General features: G+C 43.6%; 1 protein-coding gene across 8 annotated transcripts in view; it reads left to right on the forward strand.

The window, feature by feature from the left end:
- Positions 1–17617, forward strand: part of KIF3B (kinesin family member 3B) — a 38129-nt gene that overhangs the window by 9554 nt on the left and 10958 nt on the right. For 6 of the 8 annotated variants that reach the window (XM_055544754.1, XM_055544746.1, XM_055544750.1 and 3 more), the window contains 4 exons: positions 9695–11151; positions 15654–15755; positions 15968–16090; positions 16198–16316. In XM_055544754.1, the coding sequence (XP_055400729.1) occupies positions 9760–11151; positions 15654–15755; positions 15968–16090; positions 16198–16316 (1736 nt within the window). In that variant the 5' untranslated portion in view covers positions 9695–9759. Of the gene's footprint in view, positions 1–3114; positions 3242–9694; positions 11152–15653; positions 15756–15967; positions 16091–16197; positions 16317–17617 lie in introns of all 8 variants that reach the window. The other 2 variants (XM_055544748.1, XM_055544751.1) reach the window with 1 other exon arrangement.

A 17617-nucleotide genomic window follows, 5' to 3' on the forward strand; every position in this document is an offset into this window, starting at 1 on the left:
CATTTACAGCAAGTGATACTGGTTTTCTATTTATGGTAGTGATAGAAAGTTTCTTATAAAAAGAAACGTGTGTTAAAAGTAGGTTTAATGCAAAACCTTAAGTCAATAATAGTACAGGTAGTGTATGGATATGGCAAAAACTGTGAAGTCAGATGACTGACATTTAGGACATGCTGGTGTGGAAAAAAGGCCATGAACTTTGGAGCCAGGTCACCCTGGTTTCTGCTTACTTTGCTGCTGATTATCTCAGTCTGCCATGTTGCTTCTCTCTCCAATCTCTAAGGTTTTTTACTCCCGTAAATTGGGTCAGGGCAGAGGCACCTCCTGTGGGCCAGGCATCATCATGCCTGTCCTCTGATCCTCACTCAACCCCAAGTAGCTGGGCATTCATGATAGTCCCATTTTGCAGAGGAGGAAATAGGCTCAGAGGGGTGAGGGAACTTGTATGGAGTCCCAGAGCTGGGAATGGTTGGACTGGGTTTCAATCCCTGGTGTGTCTGAACCTCTTTTTTGTTATTCCAGGCCACCTCTCTCCTTCAAATACAGAATTTGTTGTGGCTGTCTGCCCAGCTGCCTGACTGTCTGATTAAAAGGACAAGTCATTGTGTACACTCATCATCACTACAACATTATTGACAATAGCCAAAAAGTGCAAGTAGCCCGCATGTCCATGGCCATATCAGTGGATAAAGAAAATATGGTGTATACTACAATGGGGTGTTATTTAGCCTTATAAAAGACAGAGACCTTGTCACATGCTACAATACGGATGAACCATGAGGTTGAATGGTGGTTTCCAGGGGCTGGGGAGACAGGGAGGTGGGGAGTTGCTGTTTGATAGGTATAGAGTTTCAGTTTGGCAAGATGAAAAAGTTCTAGAGATCTGTTGCACAACACTGTGAATATCATTACTGAACTATACACTTAAAACTGGTTGCGAGGGTACATTTTATAATATGTGGGTTTGTTTTTTTTTTTTTAACCACAGTTAAAATTTTCTTAAAAGTTAAAAAAAAAGCGCCACTGGTCAGAAGGCAATCTGTTTTTTTTTTCCATTTTGGAAACTCTCAAGCATACATAAAAATAGAACAGTATAATGAACTGTGAACCCATTACCCAGGTCCAGCAGTTATCAGCACATGGCAGTTCTGGTTCACCTATGACCTTTTATCCACCCCACTGACCTCACCCCTGATTATTTTGGTTCCAGACAGCATGTCACTTTTATCTGAAAATGCTTTTGTGTGTATCTGTCAAGAGTAAGAACCTTCTTTAAAAAATACCGTTTTTACACCTAAAAAGTAACAATAGTTCCTTAACATCATCTGATGTTCAGGGTTCGAAGTTTCTTGATGGTCTCATGTATTTTTAATAATCAGCTTGTTCAAATCAAGATCCAGAAAAGAGTCCTACTCAAGGACCAAATGTTGTATTTGGTTGATGAAGTTTCTGACATCACAGTATAAATTTTAAGCAGAGAGACTGTTTCATTTCTTTGCTGGATCAGTACATGGAACAAGAAGTTCCTGGCAGGCAGGCTCTTCCAACTTCATAGCTTAGTGGTAGTTCAGAGCATTAGCCCTGAATGTCGGGGTCGTGTGGGCGGTGGGTGCCCTGTGGGTGGGAGGATAAATGGTATAGCCAGGGGAGCGGGTAAGACTGTGCCCTCTGTCAAAAGGACATGCATAGCCTTTAAACCTCTAGCAGTAGCTTCTACTGAGAACCCCCACATATAGTTAAAGGTATATTCATTCGCGGTGTATGCTCAGTCATGTCTAACTCTTTGCAACGCTATGGACTGTAGCCCTCCAGGCTCCTCTGTCCGTGGAGTTTTCCAGGTAAGAATACTGGAGTATTCTCTTCCTCCTTCAGGGGATCTTCTAGACCCACAAACCCTCCTCTCTTGCATCGCCTTCATTGGCAGGCAGATTCTTTACCATTGAGCCACCTGGGAAGCCCAGTGCTCAGGACATTCACTGCAGCATTGTTTGCACTGACCAAAAACTTTTGCAAAGACCAAAAACTGTTGGAGTTTCCCTCAGTGGGGGACTGATCAAATACATTATCAGGCAACTGTACTGTGGTATCTAAGCAGCTACTTAAAAGGTGGGGACAGGGGTGAGGGTTGGAGGAATGGGAGGTTTCTCCAAGATCTATAAAGTAAGGTAGAGAATGATATATACTTACTTACACCTCAATTTTAAAAGTGGGGAAGCAGTGTTTATATTAGTTAAGATATATTAAGCATGAATATATCATATATTAATGTTTGCATATGCTTCAAGTATCTCCCCAAGGGTAGGAGGAAGATTTATTTGTTCACTGTATATACAACTTGAATTGTTTTAATCTCTGCATATATTGATGCACATGTATATGCATGTGTATATGTTTAGTAAGTTTAGAGTTTTTCAATAAGACAAAGCTGGTTTTGAATCCTGACTGTACCGTTTAACTGCTGTGACCTTGAGCCAATAAATTTCTCTGAGCCTCCCATCCTTGTTTTTAAAATAAGGTTAATACCTATTCCTCAAAAGGTGATTTTGAGGATTAGAAGAGGTATATATACGTTAAGCGCTTAATGAGTCGTGACTATTGAATACAAGGAAGCCTCAGACCCGCATTGATTCTGAATTAGTGTCCCCTAGACTTGAATATATTTTTTATGAATGTTTCGGTTTCTTTGCCTCTTTTCCCTGCTAGATAAATGCTTTCTTTGTTTGCCTGTTGGGGTCATCAAATGACGGAGCTCATGGCGGCAATTTGAGTTCAGGGCAGGCATTTATGTAATCATGTTTCTTGTCTGTGACCTTTCTAGGTTTCTTTCCAGATAAGTAGTCTGTCATCTTAAGACACGTGAGCTGAAACCAGGGTACTAGACCTTTTTCCCCCAAAGAAAAAATATTTTTATTGCCATCTCCCTGCTTGATTGTAAGAAACAAAATACACATACTTATCACAAAGGCCAAAGAAAGCAAAAACAGTAATTTGCAAGCTCACCCCCAGAGATCAATATTATTTGCCTTTCTTGAGGGTTTATTATGCATCTTGGACTAGACTGAGCATTTAACATTTATTAGCTTACTTAATCCTTATAACAGTTTCTTATGGTAGGTGGTGTTACTAGGTCCATTTTATAGAAGAAGCTATGACAATGTAACTTTCTTAAGATGTTACAGCTGAGTGGCAGAGCAGAATTTCAAGTCCTGACCTGCTGAATGTTCAAGTTCATGCTTGAATGGTATGTCTTGTCTTTGCACAGTTTCCTCCACATCTGTCTCTGCGCTTGTGCATGCACATGTAGACATGAATTGCATCATAGTAACTGTCCTGTTTGGTAGCCTGCTTTTTTCCTCCCAACAAGATGTCATGAACATCTTCCCTTGTGTAAGAACCTAGAGGTTTATTACCATTCTTAATGATTGCATAATTTCCCATTGTAGAGATATGTCATAATCTAGCCAGTTCCTTATCAATGAGTGTTTAAGTGGTCAGAGATGCAGCTGAGATAAACATAAAGGTGTATGGACATCTTGCACATGTATTCAGTTATTCACTGATGGCCTTAAAATAGTAGCTAGAAATGGAGTTGCTGTTTCAAGGGAGTATTACATTTCAAGTATTGCATTTCAGTGTTTTTATATATATATATATATATATATATATTTTTTTTTTTTAAGCTGTATTGTGTGACATGCAGGATCTTAGTTCCCCAGCCAGCATTTGAATCTGTGCCCCCTGCATTGGATGTGTGGGATCTTAACCATTGGACTGTCATGGAAATCCCTTCAGTTTGTTTATATTGATTGCTCAAATGCCCTTAAATAATTTGTGCCGGTTTGAAATGCTGTGGCTCTTATATGTACTGTAAGAGATAGTTTGAAAGTGTTTAGACAGAGCACTCAACTGTTTGGCTTACAAAAAAAGATTCCCTTATGTTTATAAACAGTGCCCGTAATAACAGAATACATATTATTAGTCTGTTATTTTGATGTCTTTGTTCTAAATGCCTTTTATGGCTGAGGCTACATGACATGTAACATTGACATTAGAACGTTAAAGACTCCATGGCTGTAGACCTCGTAGAAGCTCTTTTATGACGCTTCCCCAAAAAGTGGGAACAAGTAGCTTTACTCCTAGAGCCCTGTTCATCAGTTAAAACATTCTACTACGTTATATTTGTGGTGGTCAGCGAAAGTGGATAGATGAAAGGCAAATGAGTTTTAACATCTGGATATAGTTTAGTTAATTTCACAAAAATTTTCCATCTTTTTTCCTCCCCTAATTTGATTTTAAGACTGGGTAATATATTTACATGATTCAAGAGGTATAGAAGGATATACACTGTAAAGCCTTGAGCTCCCCAGCTCTTTTCCCTACAGGCAACCAGTGTTGTTATCTGGCTCTTGCGTATTCCTCCAGATATATTTTATGTACATAGAAGCAGATACAGAACTATTCTCTCAACACAGATTCCATGTCCTTTTAAAAGTTCTCCAGGCAGGGATGTTATTTTTTCAATTGGAGATGGATAATCTTGTTTTGAAAATTGTGTCATTCCCATTTTGATAACTGGCCGTCATGGGAACCGCAGACCCAGAGTTGAGCTTGCTCTCTTGATATTGGTTCAGGGATTGGCAAACAAGGAGTCCTGATCCTTCAGAACAATTAGCAGCAGTTGCGAAAGAGAGTCATGTTGATGGTGATGAGGTGGATACAGAGTAGAAACAGCTGCTTCCCGAGAGAAAGCTGCACACGGACTTGGTTTGGGCTGGTTAATAGGGCGTCACTTTTATCTTCTTGTCTGAGTGTTGCGGTGCTTTTCTGCTGGGCTCTGTGATCTATGGCTTGGGCTGCCTTTCAGACACTCCGAGTCCTTGAACTCCAGGCCAGGCAGTTGGCAGGTGTTTACCTGATCTGACCTTAGAGGACACTGCGTTGGAATGCATTCATTAAAGGTGTATTAGTATGCACTGTGTACCCACAGGGTACCCCTCCTTGCAGGGCTGTTCCTGCAAGGAACAGTGAATAGCCTAGTGAATTGCCAGACCTTTATTTTTTTCCCATTTAAAGATACCACATGCTTGTTAGATATGTATTAAATAAAAAATAAAATAAAATAAAATAAAGATACCACATGCTTGTTAGAGAAAATTTGGAAAATATAGAAAGGTTGAGGGACCAGGGAAAATCTCCTGTATGCAGTCCCGTCTCACAGAGTGGACCACTACTGCTGTTTTGATGTGTGACTTATTTTTATACAATTGTGATTGCTTGTATTTAATTTTGTAAACTGCTTTTTCATTTATGCTAAGCATATTCCATGTCATTACAGAGCCTTGGTAAGTGTCATTTAAAAAGATGGACTAGCATGACAAGGGCTTCCCAGGTGTCACAGTGGTAAAGAACCCACCTACCATTGCAGGAGACACAGGGAATACAAAGGACATGGGTTTGATTCCTGGGTCAGGAAGATGCCCTGAAGTAGGAAATGGCAACCTGCTCAAGTATTCTTGCCTGGAAAACTCCATGGACAGAGGGGCCTTGTGGGCTATAGTCCACCAGGTCGCAAAGAGTCGGATACGACTGAGTGTGCATACATAAATTTGGTCATAGACAGAGATACCTACAGGAGCCAGGCAGGAAGTGTAGATGAGCAAAGCATGCTGGGTGTGAGACAGGAGAAAGTGTGGGTTGGGGAGGATTGGGTGGCTGGGCCCATCATTGGGTGGCTGAGCTGCCATTCAGCTCCCATTGCTGGCACTTGGGGCCTGGGCCAGGGGCCATCAGGATATTCCCATTCTTTCAGAGAAGCAGAAAACCTGTCTGTTTTAGTGTGAAATCGCTATTGGTTTTTTGTTTGTTTTAGTTTAGTTTTTTTTTTTTTTCCCAGAAATCTTAAACATTGAGAGAATAATATAGGAAGCAGAATTGACAGTTGTTAATGTTTTCTCTTATTTGCTTCAAGCCTCATAACCTGTTTCTATTTGTTTTTAAGAGAAATGATAAAGTATTACAGGTAAAATTAAAAAATTCTTTACATTTCTTGTTCCATTCTCTACATTTCACTCTGTCCAGTTTTAGCAGGCACTATCATAAATTATTGTATATCCTTCTATTCCATTTTTGGGGATACTTACATATACATAAATGCAAATCCATGAACATATTGTTTTCTAATTTTTTAGTCATAATTGTCATTCTGCAACTTGCTTTTTTACTCAACCTGTTTGTTTTCTTTCTTTTAAAAAAAAAAAATTTATTTGGCTGCACCAGGTCTTAGTTGGCATGTGAAATCTTTATAGTTACAACATGTGGGATCTAGTTTCCTGACTAGGGGTCAAACCTGGGTCCCCAGTGTTGGGAGCACAGAGTTTTAGTTACTGGACCACGAGGAAAGTCTCAACCTGTTTGTTTATCAATGTAAATATATGTAACTAATTCAGAGTTGACAGACTTTTTCTATGACAGATCAGGATTTTAGGTTTTGTGGGCTACACTGTCTCTGCTACAGCTACTCAGCTCTGCTATTTTATAGCTAATGCAGCCATAGATAATATGTAAGCAAAGGGGTATGGCTGTGCTCCAATAAAACTTTGTTTACAAAAACTGGCTGTGGGCTGGATTTGGCCTGTGGGGTGTCATTTGCTGACTCCTGCTCCAATTTATGGAGAAGGCAATGGCACCCCACTCCAGTACTCTTGCCTGGAAAATCCCATGGATGGCGGAGCCTGGTAGGCTGCAGTCCATGGGGTTGCTAAGAGTTGGACAAGACTGAGCGACTTCACTTTCACTTTTCACTTTCACACATTGGAGAAGAAAATGGCGGCCCACTCCAGTGTTCTTACCTAGAGAATCCCAGGGACGGGGGAGCCTGGTGGGCTTCCATCTATGGGGTCACACAGAGTTGGACACGACTGAAGCGACTTAGCAGCAGCAGCAGCTCCAGTTTATTCATTTTAAATACTGAATAGTGGAATATCTGTAGCATGAATGTACGATCTTTTATTTTTCAGTTCCTCTATAAATGGATGATTAGGTTGTTTCCAGTTTTCTACTATTTTAGCAATGCTGCAAGAAGCATCCTTTTGTGTGTTTCCTTGTGCATATGTGTGAAGGTTTTTCACTAAGGCATATACAGATATAGAGGTAGAGTTGCTGGGGGGTTTGTTTTGTTATTTTTTTTTTAGACAATGATAGGGCCAAATAAAAATGGCTTCAGGTAGAATGTGACCAGTTTGTGACGTGTGTTCTAGAATCTCTATAGGAAGCCAATAGTTACTGATAATCCAAATCCACACCTAGTTCTAGAATTTGTTGTGGACTCCTTGACAGCATAGGTGAGAGTGTGTGAATCCAAACACGAAAGATTCTGGAAGAGAGTGGTTTCCCTGAGAAATGTGCAACTGATTTCCTCACGGACAAAAGAGATGAAGTTGGACAAAGACTCAATTTTTCATGTGTAGTAGCCATTCTAATGGTGGTTGTTAACAATGGGATGACAAGTTCAAGCAGAAGAGGTGTTCGGGATAAAGATGCTGAGCTGCTTGACCTGTGGTTTCTCCTTTCCTGGCAATGCTGTGAGTTCCTTTAAAGATTTATCACTGTAATTAGACAGACCAGAAGAAGGAGGAGGAAGGTAATAAAGACTATCAGGGCATCCTTCCAAGAAAACCCTCTCCTTTGAGGAGGACCCACAGCAAGATTTTAAGCTCTGGTGGCAGGAAATTAAATTAGTCCATCTTCCTGAAGTAATATGTCAGTAGTACATGACTAGTTCAGCCAAGCTCAGTGAGTTCAGAAAAGAAATGATGTTCTGTGTTCCAAGTCAAGGAGATTTAATTAAGTGGACTCAGACTTTGGGAATTCCTTCTTTTTAAAAGCTTTTTAAGGTTACTGTGGGTCATTATCATTCCTTTGTTTTTATTGTTTTGGAGAACTCAAAAATATACAGGGCTGTAACAGAAGCAGCTGAACATCAAGACCTGCATGAAAGCCTGCTGCAGGCTTTTTAGTTTTATTAGAGAGGCTTGGGGTCACATTGTTTTCATAGGTAAAACCTCTCCCCAGGTTTGAAATGCAGAAGAATCGGTCCTCCCCAGTGACCTGTTCCCCATCCACCTCTTTATGTTTCTTATTCCTTGGAGTCTCAGGTCTTGTCTCACCATCCCATGTGCTACAGCAGGGGCCTTCCCAAAGGAGGCTCTGGGACGTGGGGTTCGGGCTTGGCACCTAGAGCGCTTTTAGGCCTCTGTTGAAGTGGAGGGAGAGACAGGCAAGGGATCAGCCATGGCTGTAGCTTGGGGGCCATTCCCCTGGAAAAGAAAAGGAGACGCAGTAACCTGGCCATTCTGATATCTGATTTGAAGCATCTGGCGAAATTCTAGTAGCTTCTAGAAGGTGATGAATGAAAGGCTGCCTTTTACATGGTTTTCTTTAAATGACTTGATATTTACTTTTAATTGGACATTTCCCTGGAGAAGGAAATTGCAGCCCACTGTAGTATTCTTGCCTGGAGAATCCCATGGACAGAAGAGCACGGCAGGCTACTGTCCATGGGGTTGCAAGAGTCGGACACAACTTAGTGACTAAACTGCAAACCACCACAGCTGGTTTGAGGTTTTGGGGAGTTTAACATCATCATATGTATCTCTTTGCTCTAATTTGCTTGCTCCCTACCCCTTCCCAAAGAACCCATTTAATCATCCTTTCTTCTGCTCCATGAGTTTTTAGCACCAAATGAAGTTCTTTTTTATTCTTACTTAAAAATTTCTTAATCTATTTTCTTATTTGCATTCAAATTTTTAAAAATTTATTGACTGGATAAGTGCTTTCTATGTCATGCATTACCCCACATCCTTGTTTATTTGAACACATTTTGCACAAGCCACAGTTGATTTTAGAATGGAAAAGTATTATTAGTACAAGATAGGAAATTCAAACAGTACTAATGAGTGTATAGTGAAAAGTGCTTTTTTTCTTTCTCTCAATCTCTGAGTGTCCTCTGGCCTGTAGTTCCCCTGCCAAGGTTGCCGCTGTTACACTTGTACATGTAGCTTCTAATACTGTAGCCTGCATATGTACACTGTGCCATAGACGCTGTTCCTCGTCCAGGTGTTTTCACTTAACAGCATATCTTGGTTTAGGATTATGTTTAGATTAACACATTCTTTTTAGCAACTGCACAGGATTCCACTGTAGATATTAAATTTATTTCATCACCCCCTCTTGATGGGAATTGGAGTTGTCCACAATCTATTGCTACCACAGATGATGCCACAACAGATATCCTTCTATCTGTAGGATAAATTCTTAGAAATACAATTGCTAGATCAAAGGGGCTTTGCATTTGAAATTTAGATAGATAGTTCCAAATGGCTCTATGCAGAGGTTATCGTAGTTCCATAGCATATAAGGTTACTTGGGCTTTTATAAAGCTTCCAGCCACCTCAACCTGTAGTATAGGATAAAATATACATTGAAGAGTGGACAAGCTAGTTAACAGTGTTGGTGGAGTAGGGTTTTTATTTTTCCCTCTGCAACTGGTTAAGATCCCATGAGGAAACAGCCATTTGTAGTAGTCATTAAGTATGGCTGTCAGAAGGTTGGCTAGATGGAGGTGACCTGGGTGTGTAATCTGCCCCCAGTGGCAACTGTCCTGTCTGTGCTTAACTTTTTTTTTTCTTCCCCCTAGGACCCTAGCATCCTGAGATATTTCTGGATTCATAGCCCTTAAGAGTGACCTGGTCAGAGGTCATCATGTCAAAGCTGAAAAGCTCAGAATCAGTCCGGGTGGTGGTTCGCTGTAGGCCCATGAATGGCAAGGAAAAGGCTGCTTCATACGACAAGGTGGTGGACGTGGACGTGAAGCTAGGGCAGGTGTCTGTCAAGAACCCCAAGGGAGTGGCCCATGAAATGCCCAAGACCTTCACTTTTGATGCCGTCTACGACTGGAACGCCAAACAGTTTGAACTCTATGATGAGACCTTCCGACCTCTGGTGGACTCCGTCCTTCAGGGTTTCAATGGGACAATTTTTGCCTATGGACAGACGGGGACTGGGAAAACCTACACAATGGAAGGAGTCCGGGGTGACCCTGAAAAAAGAGGGGTCATCCCTAACTCGTTTGATCACATCTTCACCCATATCTCTCGATCCCAGAATCAACAGTACTTGGTCAGGGCTTCTTACTTGGAGATCTACCAGGAGGAGATCCGAGACCTGCTCTCCAAGGATCAGACCAAAAGGCTCGAGCTGAAAGAGAGGCCTGACACCGGGGTGTACGTGAAAGACCTGTCTTCCTTCGTTACCAAGAGCGTGAAGGAAATAGAGCATGTGATGAACGTGGGGAACCAGAACCGTTCTGTTGGGGCCACCAACATGAATGAGCACAGTTCCCGTTCACATGCAATTTTTGTCATCACCATCGAATGCAGTGAGGTGGGCCTCGACGGTGAAAACCACATCCGGGTAGGGAAGCTGAACCTTGTAGATCTTGCTGGCAGTGAACGGCAGGCCAAGACTGGTGCGCAAGGGGAAAGGTTGAAGGAAGCAACCAAGATCAACCTGTCCCTCTCGGCCTTGGGTAATGTCATTTCTGCCCTGGTGGATGGAAAAAGCACTCATATTCCATATCGGGACTCCAAGCTTACCAGGCTCCTCCAGGATTCTCTTGGTGGCAATGCTAAAACTGTGATGGTGGCCAATGTGGGGCCTGCCTCTTACAATGTAGAAGAGACCCTAACCACTCTAAGGTATGCCAACCGTGCCAAAAACATTAAGAACAAGCCAAGGGTCAACGAGGACCCTAAGGACGCCCTTCTTCGAGAATTCCAGGAAGAGATCGCTCGGCTCAAGGCCCAGTTAGAGAAACGGTCCATTGGCAGAAGGAAGAGGCGAGAGAAGCGGAGGGGGGTTGGGGGTGGGGAAGAGGAGGAGGAGGAGGGGGAAGAGGGGGAGGAGGAAGGGGATGACAAGGATGATTATTGGCGGGAACAGCAAGAGAAACTGGAGATCGAGAAGCGGGCCATTGTTGAGGACCACAGCTTGGTTGCAGAGGAAAAGAAGAGGCTGCTGAAGGAGAAGGAGAAAAAGATGGAGGATCTGCGGCGGGAGAAGGATGCTGCTGAGGTGCTCGGGGCCAAAATCAAGGTACTGTACCCTGCCTTAGGCCTGTTCTTTTTTCATTCTAATTTTTTTGTTTTGTCAAAAAAATGATATGAGGAATGATGTTGATATTCAGTGCCCAAGGGCTTCCCTAGTAGCTCAGGTGGTAAAGAATCTGCCTGCAATATAGGAGACCCCGGTTTGATTCCTGGGTCAGGAAGATCCCCTGGAGAAGGGATAGGCTACCCACTCTACTTTTCCTGGGTTTATCTGGTGGCTCAGACGGTAAAGAATCCACCTGCAAAGCAGGAGACTTGGGTTCAGTCCCTGGGTTGGGAAGATCCCCTGGAGGAGGGCATGGCAACCCACTCCAGTATTCTTGCCTGGAGAATCTTTAACAGTAATATCCATGTGCCCCTCTCCCTCCCCCAGTATAAGAAACAGAATAGCATCTGTATCTTTACAAGCTCTTGTGCCCCTACCTCCCCAGAGGTAACCGTTACCTTGGATTTGGTGTTTATTCTTTCTTTGCTTTTCTTTATAGTTTACCCAAATGTGTATATATGTATATATATATCTCTACATAAGAGATCATTTTGTGCATGCTCAGTCTCTTCAGTCATGTCCGACTCTGTGTTATCCTATGGACTGTAGCCCGCCTGGCTCCTCTGTCCATGGGATTCTCCACGCAAGAATACTGGAGTGGGTTGCTGTGCCTTCCTCCAGGGGATCTTCCTGACCCAGGGATTGAACCTGCATCTCCTGCGTCTCCTGAATTGCAGGCAGATTCTTTACCCACTAAACCACCTGTTCAGTTCAGTTCAGTTCAGTTGCTCAGTCGTGTCCAACTCTTTGCGACCCCATGAATTGCAGCACGCCAGGCCTCCCTGTCCATCACCAACTCCCGGAGTTCACACAAACTCACGTCCATCGAGTCGGTGATGCCATCCAGCCATCTCATCCTCTGTCGTCCCCTTCTCCTCCTGCCCCCAATCCCTCCTAGCATCAGAGTCTTTTCCAATGAGTCAACTCTTCGCATGAGGTGGCCAAAGTATTGGAGTTTCAGCTTTAGCATCAGTCCTTCCAAAGAACACCCAGGACTGATCTCCTTTAGGATGGACTGGTTGGATCTCCTTGCAGTCCAAGGGACTCTCAAGAGTCTTCTCCAGCACCACAGTTCAAAAGCATCAATTCTTCAGCGCTCAGCTTTCTTCACAGTCCAACTCTCACATCCATACATGACTACTGGAAAAACCATAGCCTTGACTAGATGGACCTTTGTTGGCAAAGTAATGTCTCTGCTTTTGAATATGCTACCTAGGTTGGTCATAACTTTCCTTCCAAGGAGTAAGCGTCTTTTAATTTCATGGCTGCAGTCACCATCTGCCGTGATTTTGGAGCCCCCAAAAATAAAGTCTGACACTGTTTCCACTGTTTCCCCATCTATTTGCCATAAAGTGATGGGACCAGATGCCATGATCTTAGTTTTCTGAATGTTGAGCTTTAAGCCAACTTTTTCACTCTCCTCTTTCACTTTCCTCAAGAAGCTTTTTAGTTCTTCTTCACTTTCTGCCATAAGGGTGGTGTCATCTGCATATCTGAGGTTACTGATATTTCTCCTGGCAATCTTGATTCCAGCTAGTGCTTCTTCCAGCCCAGCGTTTCTCATGATGTCCTCTGCATAAAGGTCTTTTTAGTTTCACATAATTTTTAACTTTCATATCAATTGACTCCCACTGCTGTGATCTACTTTTATTTGCTAAATGTTACGTTAATGAAATTTATCCATTTTTATGCCTGGAACTGTGATTCATTCATACTGCTCTGAGACTTCCGTGGCATTCCATTCTCCTGATAGTGTGGGTTGTTTTAGTTTTCTTGCCCTAAATTCCTTGTCCTTGAGGAGAACTTGTGTGGGTGAGAGTTTCTTGCTTGACACCATCAGGTCTTAGAGTGTGTATGGCTTCAACTTTACCAGACAATAACACGTAGCTTTCTCACGTGGTCATGTGTGTTGATGCTTCTGCCAGGGGGGTGTGAGTCCAGGTTGTTCCCCATCCTTACCAACACTTGTGATTAGCAGGCTTGAATTTTTGTCTGTCTGGTAGATAAACAATGGTGTCTGCTTGTGGTTTTCCTATGCAGGGTGCCTGATTAGGCAAGATCACCCCCTGGGTGCCCCCTTGCAGTCAGGCCCTGTGTGCCAGTGGCTGAGTAGAATTCTAGAGTGTGGAGGCGCCCGTGTGTTGCCTGTTCTTTCTGGCACCAGTTCCCTCGAGTGCCTGGACTCTGGGCCTCCAAAGGGCTTTCCTGGCAGAGGAGAGTGCAGCGCTGGCTGTGGAAAACCGAGGATGACCACTGCTTGACAACACACCAGAATTCCTTTGAAGCATTGGGTTCTGTCTTGTAGTGTTTATGCAGACTTTGATTTCTACTCTAAAATGTGTCTATGTTTATTAATTTTTTAAAAAATGATCTCTTTCCTGCCTCCCCTTCCCCCACCATGTGAAGCTGTACTGTATCTGTGGCATCACAGTAGCCCTTTCACAGAGCCGGGTCCTGTTTGACTTCAGAGGTAGGGATCCTTTGTAGGACTCTCAAGACCTGGTGTGAAAATGGAGTCACATACAACACAATTAGGAAGTAACTGTGTTCTGGGGGGGGCTTACTATGGGGTTCTGTTATGTCACTTGACCCTTCCTGACTCCTGCACTGTGTAACTGGGTATGCTTGTGTTTGATCTGCATGTGGTATTTTTAAAGATCACGGCTTTTATTCAAGCCCAAGAGCACCTAGACTCTAAACAACCTGGGGTAGTTGGGCAACTCTTAGAAGCCGGGTATGGCCAGACTCAGCATCACCTCAGGTCACTGGACCTCTTACATGTTTTATTTTTGGGAGAATGACATGACATCTGTCTTTCTCAATCCCTGGATGATATACAGTCATAGGACAAAAGAATTTTAGAGCTGGGAGTGTGTTGGGGGTGGTGATTACTAATCAGTCCAGCCTTTTCGTTCTGAAAAAAGAGGGAAGTCTCAGGGGCCGAAACGTGACAGCAGGGGTAGAAGTTTCTTTAAAGCGAGGTTGCGGAGTTTTCTGAGTCCATGCTTCTCAGGCGCACATCATTCCCCTGGCTTCAGCCCTCGTCTAAATGCTGAGTTTTCAGTCTGTATGGTTAGCCCAGAGCTGTCTGCTAACATCCCAGCTGATGGCCTCTGCCTGCTGGGTGTTTCCACGGAGATGCCCAGGGCCACGCAGAGCCTGCTTCAGCCTGCCTTTCCTCAGTCCAGCCAGACTCCTTCCTGGGAGTTATCATTGCCAGCTGCTACTCGCTCTCCCTCGGTCTCTGAATCCTGCCTCTCTCGGACCCATCCACCTTGCTCTCCCAGCCTCTCCTGCCCCAGGTCAGGCCTGAAACCTTAAAACAGCCTCCTGTCTGCCCTCACTCCACCCAGCCTGCCCTTTTCCAGTTATTCTTCCTGTTGCAGGGGAGTTTTGTTTCTAAAACACAGATCTGGTTATGTATCCTAATGCTCAAAGGAGACGTCAGTGGTTCCTGCAGTTCTCAGGGTCAAGCTTAGTCTCCCAAACAAGGCTTGGAGGTTTTTGAACTACCCCCTGATTGCTTTGCCAACTTCATGTATCACCACTCTCTACCCTACCCTCTGAAAACAATTTTTTTTCCTTAGCTGTTTCCTATTTTTACTTTAGCACTCTCGTAGCTGTCCCTTGAGACAGGAAGGTTTTTCCCTGACTGCCTTTGGGAAGAGCCTGAATTCCCTCCTTCCCGTGTGCCTCTCCTTGTATTACTCTGTCCTTTCCTCATGATAAGATCTGACTCCATCTGATAAGAACCTGCTTACTTATGGCCCTCCGTGGACTCTCAGCTTTTGACTCATATTCATAGTGGCATCCTCAGTACCTAGCATGTAGGAGGTGCTAAATAGGTTCTAACTGAGGTCACTACTTCATACAAACAAACCAAAAATTTTCTTTAAAATAGCAAGCTGAAATTCATGTATGTCTAGGGAAGCTGTGTCTTCAGTATTTCCATTATAAAGCCCTGGTGAAGCCGCCATGGAGAAGGCAATGGCACCCCACTCCAGTACTCTTGCCTGGAAAATCCCATAGACAGAGGAGCCTGGTAGGCTGCAGTCCATGAGGTTGCTAAGAGTCGGACATGACTCAGCGACTTCACTTTGACTTTTCACTTTCATGCATTGGAGAAGGAAATGGCAATCCACTCCAGTATTCTTGCCTGAAGAATCCCAGGGACGGGGGAGCCTGGTGGGCTGCCGTCTATGGGGTCACACAGAGTTGGACACGACTGAAGTGACTTAGCAGCAGCAGCAGCAGCAGTGAAGCCGCCAAAGCTCCACCCAAGTGATGGGAAGGGCCCAGCTGAGCACAGTATATTTTCCTTAAGAATTTACCCACTTTGGCTCGGTCCGGAGCTCTTTGTCTTTCCTCACAGGCTTCCCTGTGAGGAGCTATGTTCTGAGTGAGACCACTCACGACATGGATTCTGCTCTTTTCTCACAAAGGCCATGGAGAGTAAGCTGCTTGTTGGAGGAAAAAATATAGTAGATCATACAAATGAACAGCAGAAAATCCTGGAGCAGAAACGGCAAGAAATTGCAGAACAGGTAACTTGTCATTCCTTTTGGGAGAGAATGGAGTGGGGTGGGGTGCGTTAATGCTACAGAGCAAATATCTTTTCTATTAGACTCTTCAAAAGTGATGGAAAGGACATGTGTCAGCCCCTTCCTGGTGGGAGACTGATCTAGAGCACCCAGCCCCATATTCTTAAATAGACGTAGTCTGTAGGCACGCTGATCAATTTTGTGACATTGCTCAGAAACGTCGAGAAAGAGAAATCCAGCAGCAGATGGAAAGCCGAGACGAGGAGACCTTGGAACTGAAGGAGACGTACAGCTCATTGCAGCAAGAGGTGGACATCAAGACCAAGAAACTCAAAAAGGTAGGAAAGGAATGAGGCAGGCAGAGGCTCCCTGGGTGTGGTGCAGAGAGTGAACTCTGTTGTCCTAGAGGGCCGCCCGGCTCAGCCGCCTCTCCTGTTGTTTCCAGCTCTTCTCTAAGCTTCAAGCAGTCAAGGCAGAGATCCATGACCTCCAAGAAGAGCACATCAAGGAGCGACAGGAGCTGGAGCAGACCCAGAATGAGCTCACCAGGGAGCTGAAACTCAAGTAAGTCCTGGGCCTTCCAGGGCACCCCAGCACTTGCTGCGTTGTTGTTTGTTAAGTAAGAAACCCCTCAGAAGACAGGGCCCCTGCCTACTTCTCTCCATCTCTCTCCACCTTGTCTGTCTTCTGTTTATTCCTAAGAAAGTTATTTTCTGTCTCTGCATCCCATCTGTTAACTGAATATCTTCACCAGATGATCTCCACGTTCCTCCCACTCTGCCTTCCTGAAACCATTATCTATTGATGAAAGGGAATCTTTTGTTAATTAGAATTTTCTGAATTGTATAAGGAACACCCAAATATCCATTGCCCAGCAGTGGTGGTGGTTTAATTGCTAAGTCATGTTTGACTTTTATGATCCCATGAACTATAGCCTGCCAGGCTCCTCTGTCCATGGGATTTCCCAGGCAGGAAGGCAGGAATACTGGAGTGGGTTGCCATTTCTTTCTCCAGGGGATCTTCCTGACCCAGGGATCGAACCCAAGTCTCCTGCATTGCAGGCGGATTCTTTACTGCTGAGCTACCAAGAAAGCCCAAGATGCCATGATAAACAATCTTTTGTCCTCCATCTTTCATAGTTTGGTTGCTTTTGGTTTTTTTGTTTGTTTGTATTTTTTTAGGGGGGTGGGCTGCACCATGTAGCATGCAGAATCTTATTTCTCCCACCAGGGATTGAACCCATGCCTCCTTCAGTGAAAGCACAGATCTTAACCCTCATAAAAATATTTTAAAGCAAATCTTACATCATGTTACCTCATTCCTACATACTTACATATGTACCACAGTGTTGTTTTTGTTTTTTTAAAGAAAATCTTTATTGAGATATAATTCACATACCATACAATTCACTTATTTAAAGTATACAAGATACAAGTCAAATTTTTTTTTGGCTGCACAGGTTGGGGAATCGGTTCCCTCACCAAGGATTGAACCTGGGCCACTGCAGTGAAAGCCCGGAATCCTAACCATTAGGTGACCAGGGAACTCCCCTACAAGTCATTTAAATATGTATATATATATGTTTACTTGGCTGTAAAGTCAACACTACAGTCTAATTTTAGAACATTTGTGTGTGCCCTCACCCAAAGAAAACGTGTACCAAGTGTCGGTCACTCCTTATTATCTCCTCCCCCAGCCTTATAAGTAACTGATCTACTTTCTGACTCTGTAAATTAACCTATTATTCTGGACCTTTCATATACATGGAATTATGTGGTCTTTTGTGACTGGTTTCTTTCAATTAACATGTTTTCAGGAGTTATCCATGTTGCAGCATGTTAGCACTTCATTTTTTAGAGCTGACC

The sequence above is a fragment of the Bubalus kerabau genome, chromosome 13 (assembly GCF_029407905.1).
Source record: "Bubalus kerabau isolate K-KA32 ecotype Philippines breed swamp buffalo chromosome 13, PCC_UOA_SB_1v2, whole genome shotgun sequence".
Taxonomy (NCBI): Eukaryota; Metazoa; Chordata; class Mammalia; order Artiodactyla; family Bovidae; genus Bubalus; species Bubalus kerabau.